This window comes from Nerophis lumbriciformis, linkage group LG25 (genome assembly GCF_033978685.3).
Source record: "Nerophis lumbriciformis linkage group LG25, RoL_Nlum_v2.1, whole genome shotgun sequence".
NCBI classification, from domain to species: Eukaryota; Metazoa; Chordata; class Actinopteri; order Syngnathiformes; family Syngnathidae; genus Nerophis; species Nerophis lumbriciformis.
In genome coordinates, this window is record NC_084572.2 from 41,860,304 (window position 1) to 41,878,089 (window position 17,786).

General features: G+C 45.6%; 1 protein-coding gene across 3 annotated transcripts in view; it reads right to left on the reverse strand.

Annotated features, from left to right (window-relative positions):
* fam184b (family with sequence similarity 184 member B) overlaps nucleotides 1-17,786 on the reverse strand; it is a 165,037-nt gene that overhangs the window by 40,270 nt on the left and 106,981 nt on the right. For all 3 annotated transcript variants that reach the window (XM_061984445.2, XM_061984444.2, XM_061984446.1), the window contains one exon: nucleotides 10,149-10,465. In XM_061984445.2, coding sequence (XP_061840429.1) covers nucleotides 10,149-10,465 — 317 coding nt within the window. The remainder of the gene's footprint in view (nucleotides 1-10,148; nucleotides 10,466-17,786) is intronic.

Consider the following 17,786-nt stretch of genomic DNA (forward strand, 5'->3'; position numbering starts at 1 on the left):
TCTCAGAAATGTCACTTTTATGGAGGTCATGTGTCCCGTTTGGCTTCTGTTGGCCCTCAAAGCCAAGAAAGTCAGCTCAATCTCTCATTGACTCCAATGTTAAACACAAAACCACAACAACTCTTATTTTCCTAATCGCTCTATCTAGGCCATTTCTCCACTTATCGGAAATCTGAGAACACCGGAACATTCCTCAAAGCCTTGAGGCGCTCACTTTTTTTTTTACGAAAAGTCCATATCTCGAAGCGTTTGCCCACAATCAGACGTAGTGTGCAGTACAATAAATGTTCGGTAACACACAGGAATTGGCCTTCGTCCATTAAAGCGGATGGCGTCCACTCTAATTTACTAGAGTGTGGAAGGCCAGAAAATACGCTTTTCTTTTGGTGAACAACCTGTCCTCACGGCCACATCTTTTATGCCACTGTCATGTGTTTCGGTGAAGACGTTGACACACATGTCCTCTCTCAGAAAATGTCACTTTTATGAAGGTCATGTGTCCCATTTGGCTTCTGTTGGCCCTCAAAGCCAAGAAAGTCAGCTCAATCTCTCATTGACTCCAATGTTAAACACAAAACCACAACAACTCTTATTTTCCTAATCGCTCTATCTAGGCCATTTCTCCACTTATCGGAAATCTGAGAACACCGGAACATTCCTCAAAGCCTTGAGGCGCTCCCGGTTTTTACGAAAAGTCCATATCTCGAAGCGTTTGCCCACAATCAGACGTAGTGTGCAGTACAATAAATGTTCGGTAACACACAGGAATTGGCCTTCGTCCATTAAAGCGGATGGCGTCCACTCTAATTTACTAGAGTGTGGAAGGCCAGAAAATACGCTTTTCTTTTGGTGAACAACCTGTCCTCACGGCCACATCTTTTATGCCACTGTCATGTGTTTCGGTGAAGACGTTGACACACATGTCCTCTCTCAGAAATATCACTTTTATGGAGGTCATGTGTCCCATTTGGCTTCTGTTGGCCCTCAAAGCCAAGAAAGTCAGCTCAATCTCTCATTGACTCCAATGTTAAACACAAAACCACAACAACTCTTATTTTCCTAATCGCTCTATCTAGGCCATTTCTCCACTTATCGGAAATCTGAGAACACGGGAACATTCCTCAAAGCCTTGAGGCGCTCCCGGTTTTTACGAAAAGTCCATATCTCGAAGCGTTTGCCCACAATCAGATGTAGTGTGCAGTACAATAAATGTTCGGTAACACACAGGAATTGGCCTTCGTCCATTAAAGCGGATGGCGTCCACTCTAATTTACTAGAGTGTGGAAGGCCAGAAAACACGCTTTTCTTTTGGTGAACAACCTGTCCTCACGGCCACATCTTTTATGCCACTGTCATGTGTTTCGGTGAAAGCGTTGACACACATGTCCTCTCTCAGAAATGTCACTTTTATGGAGGTCATGTGTCCCGTTTGGCTTCTGTTGGCCCTCAAAGCCAAGAAAGTCAGCTCAATCTCTCATTGACTCCAATGTTAAACACAAAACCACAACAACTCTTATTTTCCTAATCGCTCTATCTAGGCCATTTCTCCACTTATCGGAAATCTGAGAACACCGGAACATTCCTCAAAGCTTTGAGGCGCTCCAGGTTTTTACGAAAAGTCCATATCTCGAAGCGTTTGCCCACAATCAGACGTAGTGTGCAGTACAATAAATGTTCGGTAACACACAGGAATTGGCCTTCGTCCATTAAAGCGGATGGCGTCCACTCTAATTTACTAGAGTGTGGAAGGCCAGAAAATACGCTTTTCTTTTGGTGAACAACCTGTCCTCACGGCCACATCTTTTATGCCACTGTCATGTGTTTCGGTGAAGACGTTGACACACATGTCTTCTCTCAGAAAATGTCACTTTTATGGAGGTCATGTGTCCCGTTTGGCTTCTGTTGGCCCTCAAAGCCAAGAAAGTCAGCTCAATCTCTCATTGACTCCAATGTTAAACACAAAACCACAACAACTCTTATTTTCCTAATCGCTCTATCTAGGCCATTTCTCCACTTATCGGAAATCCGAGAACACCGGAACATTCCTCAAAGCCTTGAGGCGCTCCCGGTTTTTACGAAAAGTCCATATCTCGAAGCGTTTGCCCACAATCAGACGTAGTGTGCAGTACAATAAATGTTCGGTAACACACAGGAATGGTAGACCTGCTGCAATAATAATACTGCTGACTTACAAAGAACGTGTGATATTATAATATTCTACTCCGCTGCAGCTAGAATGAGCTCTTTAGTGAACAAAGGTGCAGATGATTGCTCCCCATACTCACTCAAGTACATGTTTGACCTAGTTTTCCGCCTTCTCTCGTGCCTTTATTTAGCGCGGGAGAACAAAGTGAGCAACTGTCACTAAATGACGGCCCTGTTAGAGGAACAGAGGCGACTGCTAGAAAGGGAGGTTATAAATAATGCAGCTTTAAATAGTCAGCACAAAATGTTTATATCGGGAAAAATGCTGTCCCGAGGACTTCAGGAGGGATGGGTACCGAATAGCAGAGGTGTGGACTCGAGTCACATGACTTGGACTCGAGTCAGACTCGAGTCATGAATTTGATGACTTTAGACTCGACTTGACAAAATGTAAAAAGACTTGCAACTCGACTTAGACTTTAACATCAATGACTTGTGACTTCACTTGGACTTGAGCCTTTTGAATTGACATGACTTGACATGACTTGCTACTTTCCCCAAAACCCAAAGATGAAAAAGTTATTCGGGAGCGCTCCGTATTTTTCATTGTGTACTTGTCTATCAGCGTTGCGTGTGTCAGCTGGTGTGCTCTCAGTACAACAGCCAATCAAATTAGATCTACTTTGTTTTCATCACACAGCATTCATCCAATCAAGTTGCAGGACAACCAACGAAGAAGACATGTCCAAACCACACGCCAGTGAACAAAAAATGATACCTAAAATAATTTTGTTTGGGTATAAAAATTACGAGGTGGTCAACACAAAACGGTTTGCAGTATGCAACACATGCGGTTCCAAAATTACCGATGGAGAGGCAACAACTTCCAACTTCGTCCGGCATTTGAAGTTGCACAAAGAACGGTAAGTTTTGAATGTAAGATAACGTTTATTGGCTAAGTAACGTGACTTTTATTTGCTGTGTAGTTAAATCAGTGAGGCTGTAAACTCACTGCTAACGTTATAACGTTATTGCAAACACGGGAATCTGTTGCAGTTCACTACCTTATTCATACTTTTTGTTCAGTGATTTTTTTTAAGCAGGGTTACGTTAGTCAATATATCACACGTAACGTTAGACGGCGGTCAGCAGCACCGCGTATTTTAGCCACCTAAAAAAAGACAAAAATAGTAAAATAAAGGTCAGTTAAAATGTATACTATATTATGAATATGTGTACCGTTTTAGCTAGCTTTCTGACATACTGTTGGTTGTTTACCTCAGTGGTCCCCAACCACCGGGCCGCGGCCCGGTACTGGTCCGTGGATCGATTGGTATCGGGCCGCACAAGAAATATTTTTTTTTTCTTTTCCTTTTTTTAATTAAATCAACATAAAAAACACAAGATACACTTACAAGTAGTGCACCAACCCAAAACAACTCTCTCCCCCCTTTTGTTCTGGGCATTGAACATGAAGACTCTTCCTTCACTGTTCCGAGTGGCCATGAGAGTCTTGGCAGTGCCTGCCTCCAGTGCTCCAGTGGAGCGAGTTTTCAGCCATGGTGGCATCATACTACGCCCCCATCGTGCACAAATGACTGACAGACTCTTGGCTAATTTGGTCTTTTGCAAATGCAATGCAGCATAGGGCCCTGACATATAAAAAGTACAACTTTGTTGTTATGTTCACGTATATGTCATGTTTTTTCAATGTTAACACTTTTGTACAAATAAGTACATTTGCACTTTATTTTTCAATGTGTTTGTTCTGTAAAGGAATGAGTTAATGTTTAAAATGACTGGTTAATAGTGCTATTATAAAGTGCAATGTCAGCACAATTTTATTTCCTGCAATTTAAAATGCACTTGTTTTAATAAATAAATACAGCGTTTGAAAAGCATACACAATCTGTGTTAATATATTAGTCTGTGGTTAAAAGGACTTGAAAGGACTCGAAACTCAAAATGCAGGACTTAGGACTTGACTTGAGACTTTCCAGTCTTGACTTTGGACTTGACTCGGGGCTTGCCTGTCTTGACTCGGGACTTGACTCGGACTTGAGGGCAAAGACTTGAGACTTACTTGTGACTTGCAAAACAATGACTTGGTCCCACCTCTGCCGAATAGTCACATACTTTTTTGGTACCGACCAAAGCCCGCTGGTCCTACGCGGCACGTCAAATCCAACGGTGCCATGTTTCTGTGCCTGGGTTGCGCGTGACTCTTTGCACTTCGCCACTTGCCGATCACTCCAGTAGCACTGAGAGCGGACTCGGCAAAACTACTTCTCGGTCAAATGTGTCAAACTCATTTTTGTCATGTCTGTGTAATCATGTTTTGTTTTAAGTCATGTTTTGTTTAGTTATTGGACTCTTTAGTTTCTGGCTTTTCACTCCCTTGTCTTGTTTCCATGATTACCCCATTAGTTTCACCTGTTCCACGTTTGGAATTTTAAAAGAAAGCTGTCGGAACTATCAAAGTGTGGTTAAAGCTGAAAAAACGAAATATTTGTCAGACTTAATTTCAAATAGTATCAACAAGCCACGTGTTCTTTTTAAATCGATTAGTTCTGTTCTTAATCCGAATCCAGCCACTTCACTGGAGATGACGAGGGAAATTTGGGAAAAATGTATCTCCTTTTTTAACGACAAGGTTGCTACTATTCGGGCAAATCTTTCTCCTTCTCCATTGAGTTTTAATGTGGCCACTCGGTGCTCGGCTGTGTTTTGTCAGTTTGAGCCTGTGTCCATGCCTGAGCTTACAGGGATAGTTGACGAACTAAAACCCTCGTCCTGTCCCACAGACCCAGTCCCCCCCTCGCTTTTTTAAAGAAGTCTGGGACTCTATTGACTTGTCTGTTAGGGACATCATCAACAGCAGCTTGATTTCTGCCAGTGTGCCCTCTTTTTGTAAAGGAGCTGTTGTTGAGCCTTTGATTAAAAAAAACGGGTCTTGATCCTACAAGTTTGTCAAATTATCGGCCCATTTCTAAACTACCTTTTGTGTCAAAAAATTTTGGAGAAATGTGTTTTGGCGCAACTACAGCCTTTTTTAGATGAAAATAGCACTTTAGATCCATTTCAATCTGGATACAAAGCTTTGCACAGTACTGAATCTGCACTTTTAAAGGTTTTTAATGATTTGCTTTTAATATCGGATTCTGGCAGCTCTGCCATTTTAGTGCTTTTAGATCTTCCAGCTGCCTTTGACACAGTCCACCACACAATTCTTTTAGATCGCCATCCATCTTCTTCCGCTTATCCGAGGTCGGGTCGCGGGGGCAGCAGCCTAAGCAGGGAAGCCCAGACTTCCCTCTCCCCAGCCACTTCGTCCAGCTCCTCCCGGGGGATCCCGAGGCGTCCCTGAGGAGTGTGATCCCACGATAGTTGGAACACACCCTCCGGTTCCCCTTCTTAAAGAGAGGAACCACCACCCCGGTCTGCCAATCCAGAGGTACCGCCCCCGATGTCCACGCGATGTTGCAGAGTCTTGTCAACCAAGACAGCCCCACAACATCCAGAGCCTTAAGGAACTCCGGGCGGATCTCATCCACCCCCGGGGCCTTGCCACCGAGGAGCTTTTTAACTACCTCGGCAACCTCAGCCCCAGAAATAGGAGAGCCCACCTCAGATTCCACAGGCCCTGCTTCCTCATAGGAAGACGTGCTGGTAGGATTGAGGAGGTCTTCGAAGTATTCCCTCCACCGATCCACAACATCCGCAGTCGAGGTCAGCAGAGCACCATCCCCACCATACACGGTGTTGACACTGCACTGCTTCCCCTTCCTGAGGCGGCGGATGGTGGTCCAGAATTGCTTCGAAGCCGTCCGGAAGTCGTTTTCCATGGCTTCCCCGAACTCCTCCCATGTCCGAGTTTTTGCCTCTGCGACCGCTGAAGTCGCAGACCACTTGGCCTGTCGGTACCTGTCCGCTGCCTCAGGAGTCCTATGAGCCAAAAGAACTGGATCGGTTCGCAGCCGAGTGTGAAGCGACTGGGATGAGAATCAGCACCTCCAAGTCCGAGTCCATGGTTCTCGCCCGGGAAAGGGTGGAGTGCCATCTCCGAGTTGGGGAGGAGATCTTGACTGTGTGGGTGTCAGGGGGACTGCATTGGAGTGGTTCAGATCCTACCTGTCAGAAAGGTCCTTCTCTGTCAGGCTGGGGGACGCCACTTCTTCTTCTGCTCCGCTTTACTGTGGTGTCCCCCAGGGATCTATTCTAGGCCCCATCCTGTTCGCTCTATATCTCCTCCCTCTTGGAGAGATTTTTAAGAGGCATGGAGTGTCTTATCACTTTTATGCTGACGACTGCCAAATTTATATGCCTATTTCAAAAGGCCACGGCCCCCTGACACCCCTTCTCAACTGTCTATGCCACGTCAAGGCTTGGTTAGCCCAGAATTTTTGAATAATGAGTGAGGGAAAAACGGAAATTTTAGTGTTTGGTCCGGCCCTCACTGACTTGGGACTATTGCAAAATGATGTGCGTCCCAAAGTCAGCATCCTTGGCGTCACTATAGACAGCCATTTTAAACTTGACAAACAAGTCAATGGCGTTTTAAAATCCTGTTTTTATCATCTTCGTCTTTTAGCAAAGGTAAAACCGTTTTTATCTTTTAACCTTTTTGAACAAGTCGTGCATGCTTTTATTTCAAGTGGCCTGGACTACTGCAATGCACTTTATGCTGGCATTAGCCAAAAAGCTCTCTCCCGGTTGCAGTTAGTCCAGAATGACTTTTAACAGGGGCCAGGAGACGCCAGCATATAACCCCAACCCTTGAGAGTTTGCACTGGCTCCCTGTTCATTTTAGAATTGATTTTAAAACCTTGCTGTTTGTTTTTAAAGCTTTACATGGACTGGCACCTCAGTATATCTCGGACCTCATCCAAACTTACAATCCTGCGCGCGCTCTGAGGTCCCAGAGCCAGCTCCAGCTCGTGGTGTCCAAGACGAGACTTAAAACCAGGGGAGACAGGGCCTTCTCTGTGGTCGGCCCTAAGCTCTGGAACACTCTGCCCCTCAGTGGAGTGTTTTAAGTCTCGTCTTAAGACCCACTTTTATTCTCTGGCTTTTAACACTACGTGAGTAGTGTGGTCCTCTGTTGTCCTCTGTGTTTTTAAAATGTTGCTTTCTATTTACTGTTTTAATTGGTTTTACCCTTTGAAATTGTTTTTAATCATATTTATTTTATATTGTTTTTTATTGTGTTTAATATTGTTGTGCAGCACTTTGGAAACATTTTGTTGTTTAAATGTGCTATATAAATAAAGTGGATTGGATTGGATTGGATTGGACTCATTGTGCACTCTTGTTTGTCACCATAGCAACCCATTAGTTTTCACCTGTCACGCACCCGTTTCACGGTTTTGAGTCACGCACCTGTTTTCGTTAATCATGTCTGTAGTATTTAAGTTCATTGTTTTTCAGTTTGTCTTTCTGGTGACATCCCCACATTTATGCACTGCACATTTCTGACTCTTTTTTTTCATGTCCATCGTTCACGCTGCTCCTTTTTGTCCATGCCAAGTAAGTTTTGTTTATTATTGCCTGTCAAGACTTGGACTTTGGCTTGGTTTGTTCTCCCGTGGTGCAAATGAGCATTTGGACCAGACATGGCGTGAAGGTGAAGACATTATTTATTTTAAACTATCAAAAAAAGAATAAACAAAAAGCGCGCACAGTGGCGGAGAATAAAACTAGACTTTAAACACAAAACTTGCACATTGGCAGAAACTATGAACAATTAAACAAAACACTAACTGTGGCTTAACAAACAAAAACTTACTTGGCATGGAACCGGCATGAAAAAAAGAGTAGCAAGGGTCATCAGGGTGTGGAGAGAGTGCAGGAGCATAAATGCGGGGATGTCGTCAGAACGAACAACAGAAAATGAATGAACTTAAATACTATGGACATGATTAGTGAAAGCAGGTGCGTGACTCGAAACGTGAAACAGGTGCGTGACGTGACAGGTGAAAACTAATGGTTGCTATGGTGACAAGAGTGCACAATGAGTCCAAACGTGGAACAGGTGCGTGACGTGACAGGTGAAACTAATGGTTGCTATGGTGACAAAACAAAACAAAAGTGCACAAAAAGTCCAAAATTTAAACCGAACATTACTAAAACAAAACATGATCACACAGACATGACATTGCCACAGTTAGTGTTTTTTGTTGTTCATAGTTTTTGCCTTTGTGCAAGTGTTTGGTTTCATAGTTTGTTCTCCGCCATTGTGCGCGCCTTTTGTTTACTTCCTTGTTTTGTATCTATAGTGTTTAAATAAAAATGTATCTTCATTCCCGTCTCGCCCGAGCCAACTTTCCGTTGCCTTCTAGAAAAACTAAACCCCAGGACCAAGTCATGACAATTTTATAAGCTGGGTAATCATATGGTCAATACAGTACCGTATTCTCTGGACCATAGGGCGCACCGGATTATAAGGGCCACTGCTGATGAGCGGGTCTAGTCAGGTCTATTTTCATACAAAAGGGGCACTGGATTATAAGGCACATTAAAGGGGTTGTATTATTAGGGCCCGCATGGCCCATTGCATAAGGACTCCCACAGGGAGTCCTTATGCAATGGGACATAAGGACCTATTGTTATTCGTTCGTTTTATTCTTTATTATTCTTTATTATTCTTCCGCCGCCTCTTTGAGCACTAATTTGACCCACTTAACATGCTTCAAAACTCACCATATTTGACCCACCCATCAGGACCTGCGAAAATTGTCTTTTAATAAAAAAAACTGAACCGCACAAATCAAAATTGCGCTCTAGCGCCCCCTAGGAAAAAAAAAAATAGACTGCCTGTAACTCCCACTAGGAAGGTCGGAAAGACATGAAACAAAAACCTCTATGTAGGTCTGACTCAGACCTAACTTTCATAATGGTACATTCTCGGGCTAAAATCTACAGGAAGTTGGCAATTCCCCCTTCAAGACAAAAAAGTACTAAAAAAAGTCACTTTTGCCTCTTTGAGCTGTAATTTGACCCCCTTAACATGCTTCAAAACTCACCAAACTGAACGCACACATAAGGACTGGCAAAAACTGTGATCTAATAAAAAAACCTAACCCCAAATTCAAAAATTGCGCTCTACAGCAATTTTTGAATAAAACGGACAAAAAACTGCTCCTCGGAAGAAACAAATTACAAAACTGCCTGTAACTCCCACTGGAAAGGTCGGAGAGAGATGAAACAAAAACCTCTATGTAGGTCTCACTTAGACCTACATTTCATAAATTGCCAACCCCCAGCAAAAATCAACAGGAAGTTTGCTATTCCCCCTTCAACACAACATTTTTGTAAAAACCTGTCACCTTTCTTCAAACATTATCTCCTCTGAGCGCGTTTGTTGTTTCGGCTTCAAACTAACACAGGAGAGAGATTGAACCCTTCTGATTAAAAGTTGGTGAAAGAGTTGTGATACCTGCTCCGGTTTTGATTTTATGACCCTTCAAAGACCCGCTGCACTGATGCTCCTGCGGTGCTGTTTTTTTAAGATGGCTGCTTAAAAGCAGGAAGCACCAGCGTGCCCACACAATGCAGACAAGGTAGGTACACTAGACAAAAGTCTTGGGACACTTCAGACTAAAAGTAGACAAAAGTATTGGGACACTTCAGACTAAAAGTAGACAAAAGTATTGGGACACTTAGGACTAGCACCTGCCAAATACGCGGGCCCGAACAACGCTGCTTGCAGCTTTAATTATACTTTTTCTTCCTTGTGGTCTACATCAGTGGTCCCCAACCACTGATTGGTACAGGGCGGCACAAGAAATTAAAAAAAAATTTTTTTTTTTTAATTATTATTATTTTTTTAAAATTATTAAATCAACATAAAAAACACAAGATACACTTACAATTAGTGCACCAATCCAAAAAAAAAAACTCCCTCCCCCTCATTCACACGCATTCACACAAAAGGGTTGTTTCTTTCTGTTATTAATATTTTGAATGGTAGACTTCACATAAGAATATATTTGTAAATTCCTTACCTGATAGTTTGCGCCTGCGGGTGCGCATATGGCTCCTGGCAGGAGGGCGACACGTAGCGGATGCCCGTGTGTGGCGGCGGGCAGACGGGCAGCGGGGCGGTGGGCGCCGGCGTCGGGGGCACGCAGGAGGTCCGGGATCTCGGGGAGCGGGGGAGGGAGGGGGAGGTGTGCTTGTGTGGGAGGGAGGAGGTGGAGTAGTGGGGGGAGACGTGGCAGCTGGACTGGTGAGGCAGGGTGGAAGACGCCGAGGAGTAGGGAGGGAGGCGCTCGTAGGCACCCGAGCAGGAGATGCTACTTCCACGCTCTGTATGCTTCCTCTGTCCACACAAACAATCAAGCATTAAACACTTCAATCCCCTTTTATATACAGCATATATATTTATATACAAACCCCGTTTCCATATGAGTTGGGAAATTGTGTTAGATGTAAATATAAACGGAATACATCCATCCATCCATCTTCTTCCGCTTATCCGAGGTCGGGTCGCGGGGGCAGCAGCCTAAGCAGGGAAGCCCAGACTTCCCTCTCCCCAGCCACTTCGTCCAGCTCCTCCCGGGGGATCCCGAGGCATTCCCAGGCCAGCCGGGAGACATAGTCTTCCCAACGTGTCCTGGGTCTTCCTCGTGGCCTCCTACCGGTCGGACATGCCCTAAACACCTCCTTAGGGAGGCGCTCGGGTGGCATCCTGACCAGATGCCCGAACCACCTCATCTGGCTCCTCTCGATGCGGAGGAGCAGCGGCTTTACTTTGAGCTCCCCCCGGATGACAGAGCTTCTCACCCTATCTCTAAGGGAGAGCCCCGCCACCCGGCGGAGGAAACTCATTTCGGCCGCTTGTACCCGTGATCTTGTCCTTTCGGTCATAACCCAAAGCTCATGACCATAGGTGAGGATGGGAACGTAGATCGACCGGTAAATTGAGAGCTTTGCCTTCCGGCTCAGCTCCTTCTTCACCACAACGGATCGATACAGCGTCCGCATTACTGAAGACGCCGCACCGATCCGCCTGTCGATCTCACGATCCACTCTTCCCTCACTCGTGAACAAGACTCCGAGGTACTTGAACTCCTCCACTTGGGGCAAGATCTCCTCCCCAACCCGGAGATGGCACTCCACCCTTTTCCGGGCGAGAACCATGGACTCGGACTTGTAGGTGCTGATTCTCATCCCAGTCGCTTCACACTCAGCTGCGAACCGATCCAGTGAGAGCTGAAGATCCTGGCCAGATGAAGCCATCAGGACCACATCATCTGCAAAAAGCAGAGACCTAATCCTGCAGCCACCAAACCAGATCCCCTCAACGCCTTGACTGCGCCTAGAAATTCTGTCCATAAAAGTTATGAACAGAATCGGTGACAAAGGGCAGCCTTGGCGGAGTCCAACCCTCACTGGAAACGTGTCCGACTTACTACCGGCAATGCGGACCAAGCTCTGGCACTGATCATACAGGGAGCGGACTGCCACAATAAGACAGTCCGTTACCCCATACTCTCTGAGCACTCCCCACAGGACTTCCCGGGGTACACGGTCGAATGCCTTCTCCAAGTCCACAAAGCACATGTAGACTGGTTGGGCAAACTCCCATGCACCCTCAAGGACCCTGCCGAGAGTATAGAGCTGGTCCACAGTTCCACGACCAGGACGAAAACCACACTGTTCCTCCTGAATCCGAGGTTCGACTATCCGGCGTAGCCTCCTCTCCAGTACACCTGAATAGACTTTACCGGGAAGGCTGAGGAGTGTGATCCCACGATAGTTGGAACACACCCTCCGGTTCCCCTTCTTAAAGAGAGGAACCACCACCCCGGTCTGCCAATCCAGAGGTACCGCCCCCGATGTCCACGCGATGTTGCAGAGTCTTGTCAACCAAGACAGCCCCACAACATCCAGAGCCTTAAGGAACTCCGGGCGGATCTCATCCACCCCCGGGGCCTTGCCACCGAGGAGCTTTTTAACTACCTCGGCAACCTCAGCCCCAGAAATAGGAGAGCCCACCTCAGATTCCACAGGCCCTGCTTCCTCATAGGAAGACGTGCTGGTAGGATTGAGGAGGTCTTCCAAGTATTCCCTCCACCGATCCACAACATCCGCAGTCGAGGTCAGCAGAGCACCATCCCCACCATACACGGTGTTGACACCGCACTGCTTCCCATTCCTGAGGCGGCGGATGGTGGTCCAGAATTGCTTCGAAGCCGTCCGGAAGTCGTTTTCCATGGCTTCCCCGAACTCCTCCCATGTCCGAGTTTTTGCCTCTGCGACCGCTGAAGTCGCAGACCACTTGGCCTGTCGGTACCTGTCCGCTGCCTCAGGAGTCCTATGAGCCAAAAGAACTGGATCGGTTCGCAGCCGAGTGTGAAGCGACTGGGATGGGAATCAGCACCTCCAAGTCCGAGTCCATGGTTCTCGCCCGGAAAAGGGTGGAGTGCCATCTCCGGGTTGGGGAGGAGATCTTGCCCCAAGTGGAGGAGTTCAAGTACCTCGGAGTCTTGTTCACGAGTGAGGGAAGAGTGGATCGTGAGATCGACAGGCGGATCGGTGCGGCGTCTTCAGTAATGCGGACGCTGTATCGATCCGTTGTAGTGAAGAAGGAGCTGAGCCGGAAGGCAAAGCTCTCGATTTACCGGTCGATCTACGTTCCCATCCTCACCTATGGTCATGAGCTTTGGGTCATGACCGAAAGGACAAGATCACGGGTACAAGCGGCCGAAATGAGTTTCCTCCGCCGGGTGGCGGGGCTCTCCCTTAGAGATAGGGTGAGAAGCTCTGCCATCCGGGGGGAGCTCAAAGTAAAGCCGCTGCTCCTCCACATGGAGAGGAGCCAGATGAGGTGGTTCGGGCATCTGGTCAGGATGCCACCCGAACGCCTCCCTAGGAAGGTGTTTCGGGCACGTCCGACCGGTAGGAGGCCGCGGGGAAGACCCAGGACACGCTGGGAAGACTATCTCTCCCGGCTGGCCTGGGAACGCCTCGGGATCCCCCGGGAGGAGCTGGTCAAAGTGGCTGGGGAGAGGGAAGTCTGGGCTTCCCTGCTTAAGCTGCTGCCCCCGCGACCCGACCTCGGATAAGCGGAAGAAGATGGATGGATGGATGGATGAAAGTTGAGGAATGCTCATCAAACACTTATTTGGAACATCCCACAGGTGTGCGGGCTAATTGGGAACAGGTGGGTGCCATGATTGGGTGTAAAAACAGCTTCCCAAAAAATGCTTTCACAAGAAAGGATGGGGCGAGGGTCACCGCTTTGTCCACAAATACGTGAGCAAATAGTCGAACAGTTTAAGAACAACGTTTCTCAAAGTGCAATTGCAAGAAATGTAGGGATTTCAACATCTACGCTCCATAATATCATCAAAAGGTTCAGAGAATGTGGAGAAATCACTCCACGTAAGAAACCAACATTGAATGACCGTGACCTTCCATCCCTCAGATGGCACTGTATCAAAAACCGACATCAATCTCTAAAGGATATCACCACATGGAATCAGGAACACTTCAGAAAGCCACTGTCACTAAATACAGTTGGTCGCTACATCTGTAAGTGCAAGTTAAAGCTCTACAATGCAAAGCGAAAGCCATTTATCAACAACACCCAGAAACACCGCCGGCTTCTCTGGGCCCGAGATCATCTAAGATGGACTCATGCAAAGTGGAAAAGTGTTCTCTGGTCTGACGAGTCCACATTTCAAATTGTTTTTGGAAATATTCGACTTCGTGTCATCCGGACCAAAGAGGAAGCGAACCATCCAGACTGTTATAGGCGCAAAGTTGAAAAGCCAGCATGTGTGATGGTATGGGGGTGCATTAGTGCCCAAGACATGGGTAACTTACACATCTGTGAAGGCGCCATTAATGCTGAAAGGTACATACAGCTTTTGGAACAACATATGCTGCCATCTAAGCGCCGTCTTTTTCACGGACGCCCCTGCTTATTTCAGCAAGACAATGCCAAGCCACATTCAGCACGTGTTACAACAGCGTGGCTTCGTAAAAAAAAAAAGAGTGCGGGTACTTTCCTGGCCCGCCTGCAGTCCAGACCTGTCTCCCATTGAAAATGTGTGGCGCATTATGAAGCGTAAAATACGACAGCGGAAACCCCGGACTGTTGAACGACTGAAGCTCTACATAAAACAAGAATGGGAAAGAATTCCGCTTTCAAAGCTTCAACAGTTTCCTCAGTTGCCAATCGTTTATTGAGTGTTGTTAAAAGAAAAGGTGGTGAACATGCCCTTTCCCAACTACTTTGGCACGTGTTGCAGCCATGAAATTCTAAGTTGATTATTATTTGCAAAAAAAAAAAAAACGTTTATGAGTTTGAACATCAAATATGTTGTCTTTGTAGCATATTCAACTGAATATGGCTTGAAAAGGATTTGCAAATCATTGTATTCCGTTTATGTTTACATCTAACACAATTTCCCAACTCATATGGAAACGGGGTTTGTACGTTAAGTCAGGAAAAAACGCAGAGGCTATTTCATCCCGACAAGCCTCTTTCGCAGGTTTCTCTGCTCTTCAGGGGAGGAAAAATCCCCCGAAAGCACTGAGGACTGTATAATGGATAAACCACAGAAACCTTGACTATATATATATATATATATATATATATATATATATATATATATATATATATCAGAATCAGAAGTACTTAATTTATCCCGGAGGGGAAATTGAGATTTTCAGCACAATCCCATTCAAGATCAGACAAACATTACAGGGAGACAGAACAGGATCAAACATTACAGGGAGACAGAACAGGATCAAACATTACAGGGAGACAGAACAGGATCAAACATTACAGAGAGACAGTACAGGATCAAACATTACAGGGAGACAGAACAGGATCAAACATTACAGGGAGACAGAACAGGATCAAACATTACAGAGAGACAGAACAGGATCAAACATTACAGGGAGACAGAACATGATCAAACAGTACAGGGAGACAGAACAGGATCAAACATTACAGGGAGACAGAACAGGATCAAACATTACAGGGAGACAGAACAGGATCAAACATTACAGGGAGACAGAACAGGATCAAACATTACAGGGAGACAGAACAGGATCAAACATTACAGAGAGACAGTACACGATCAAACATTACAGGGAGACAGAACAGGATCAAACATATTACAGGGAGACAGAACAGGATCAAACATTACAGAGAGACAGAACAGGATCAAACATTACAGGGAGACAGAACATGATCAAACAGTACAGGGAGACAGTACAGGATCAAACATTACAGGGAGACAGAACAGGATCAAACATTACAGGGAGACAGAACCGGATCAAACATTACAGAGAGACAGAACAGGATCAAACATTACAGGGTGACAGAACATGATCAAACAGTACAGGGAGACAGTACAGGATCAAACATTACAGGGAGACAGAAAAAGATCAAACATTACATGGAGACAGAACAGGATCACTGACGGGTCTGCCAACGGCGCCCCTTACAAAAAAGGTGAGATACAGGTAGACAGAACAGGATCAAACATTGCATGGAGACAGAACAGGATCGCTGACGGGTCTGCCAACGGCGCCCCTTACAAAAAAGGTGAGATACAGGTAGACAGAACAGGATCAAACATTGCATGGAGACAGAACAGGATCGCTGACCGGTATGGCAACGGAGCCCCTTACAAAAAAGGTGAGATACAGGTAGACAGAACAGGATCAAACATTGCATGGAGACAGAACAGGATCAAACATTACAGGGAGACAGAACAGGATCGCTGACGGGTCTGCCAACTTTCGGCGGCCCTTACAAAAAAAGGTGAGAAACAGGTAAACGTTGGGAGGGCGGGAGTGAGTAAAAAAAAAAAAAAAAAAATTCAGTCAAAGGCTGTACTCCAGGTAGGGGGTCCAGACTGGGGAACAAGGGGAAAAAAACTCATAGCCATAGCACACATAAACGTGTTACATAGAATCAACAAAACTTGCAACAGAGGGGAGGGAGTGGGAGCTACCGAGGCCGACTGAATGTGTGTGCGTGTGTGTGTGTGTGTGTGTGTGTGTGTATATATATATATATATATATATATATATATATATATATGTATGTGTGGGGAAAAAAATCACAAGACTACTTCATCTCCCACTTCCCCAAAGGCAACACCCTAAGAAAAGTATTCAACAAGAACAACATTAAATTGAGCTACAGCTGCATGAACAATATACGACAAATTATCTCAAACCACAACAAAACAATTGCAAATGCGCCGTCGGCCCCCGGACAGAGCGACCCCCAAAACCAACAAAGGCTGCAACTGCCGCAAGAAACCTGATTGCCCTCTCAACGGGGGGTGCTTACAAACATCAGTTGTTTACCAATCTAAGGTAACACGCAAAGACATTAACACATCCGACACATATGTAGGATTAACCGAGGGAGAGTTTAAAACCAGATGGAACAATCACAAGGCTTCTTTCAGGAACCAGAACCTGCGGAATACCACAGAACTCAGCAAACACATTTGGGACCTCAAAGACAATAATGTTGAATATTCAATAACATGGCAAATTCTTGCATCCAGCACACCTTACAATAGTGGTAATAAAAGATGCAACCTATGCTTGAAAGAGAAACTGTTTATTATTTACCGTCCAGACCTGTCATCCCTCAACAAGCGCAGCGAAATTGTATCAGCATGCCGCCACAGACGGAAACACCTCCTAGGTAACACATGAGCCAATCACCACGCCCCTACGCCAGCCTGTACCCACCCACTCTGTGCCCTATATAAACCATGGTATGTGAATGCTTCCATTAAAATCTCCTGATGATTGAGGGAACCCCTCATGAAACAGGCCTGTAGAGATGAAGTAGTCTTGTGATTTTTTTCCCCACACATACATATATATATATATATATATATATATATATATGTGTGTGTGTGTGTGTGTGTGTGTGTGTGTGTGTACGTATTCATATGTATATATAATATATATCAGAATCAGAAGTACTTAATTTATCCTGGAGGGGAAATTGAGATTTTCAGCACAATCCCATTCAAGATCAGACAAACATTACAGGGAGACAGAACAGGATCAAACATTACAGGGAGACAGAACAGGATCAAACATTACAGGGAGACAGAACAGGATCAAACATTACAGGGAGACAGAACAGGATCAAACATTACAGGGAGACAGAACAGGATCAAACATTACAGGGAGACAGAACAGGATCAAACATTACAGGGAGACAGAACAGGATCAAACATTACAGGGAGACAGAACAGGATCAAACATTACAGGGAGACAGAACAGGATCAAACATTACAGTGAGACAGAACAGGATCAAACATTACAGGGAGACAGAACATGATCAAACAGTACAGGGAGACAGTACAGGATCAAACATTACAGGGAGACAGAAAAAGATCAAACATTACATGGAGACAGAACAGGATCACTGACGGGTCTGCCAACGGCGCCCCTTACAAAAAAGGTGAGATACAGGTAGACAGAACAGGATCAAACATTGCATGGAGACAGAACAGGATCGCTGACGGGTATGGCAACGGCGCCCCTTACAAAAAAGGTGAGATACAGGTAGACAGAACAGGATCAAACATTGCATGGAGACAGAACAGGATCGCTGACGGGTCTGCCAACGGCGCCCCTTA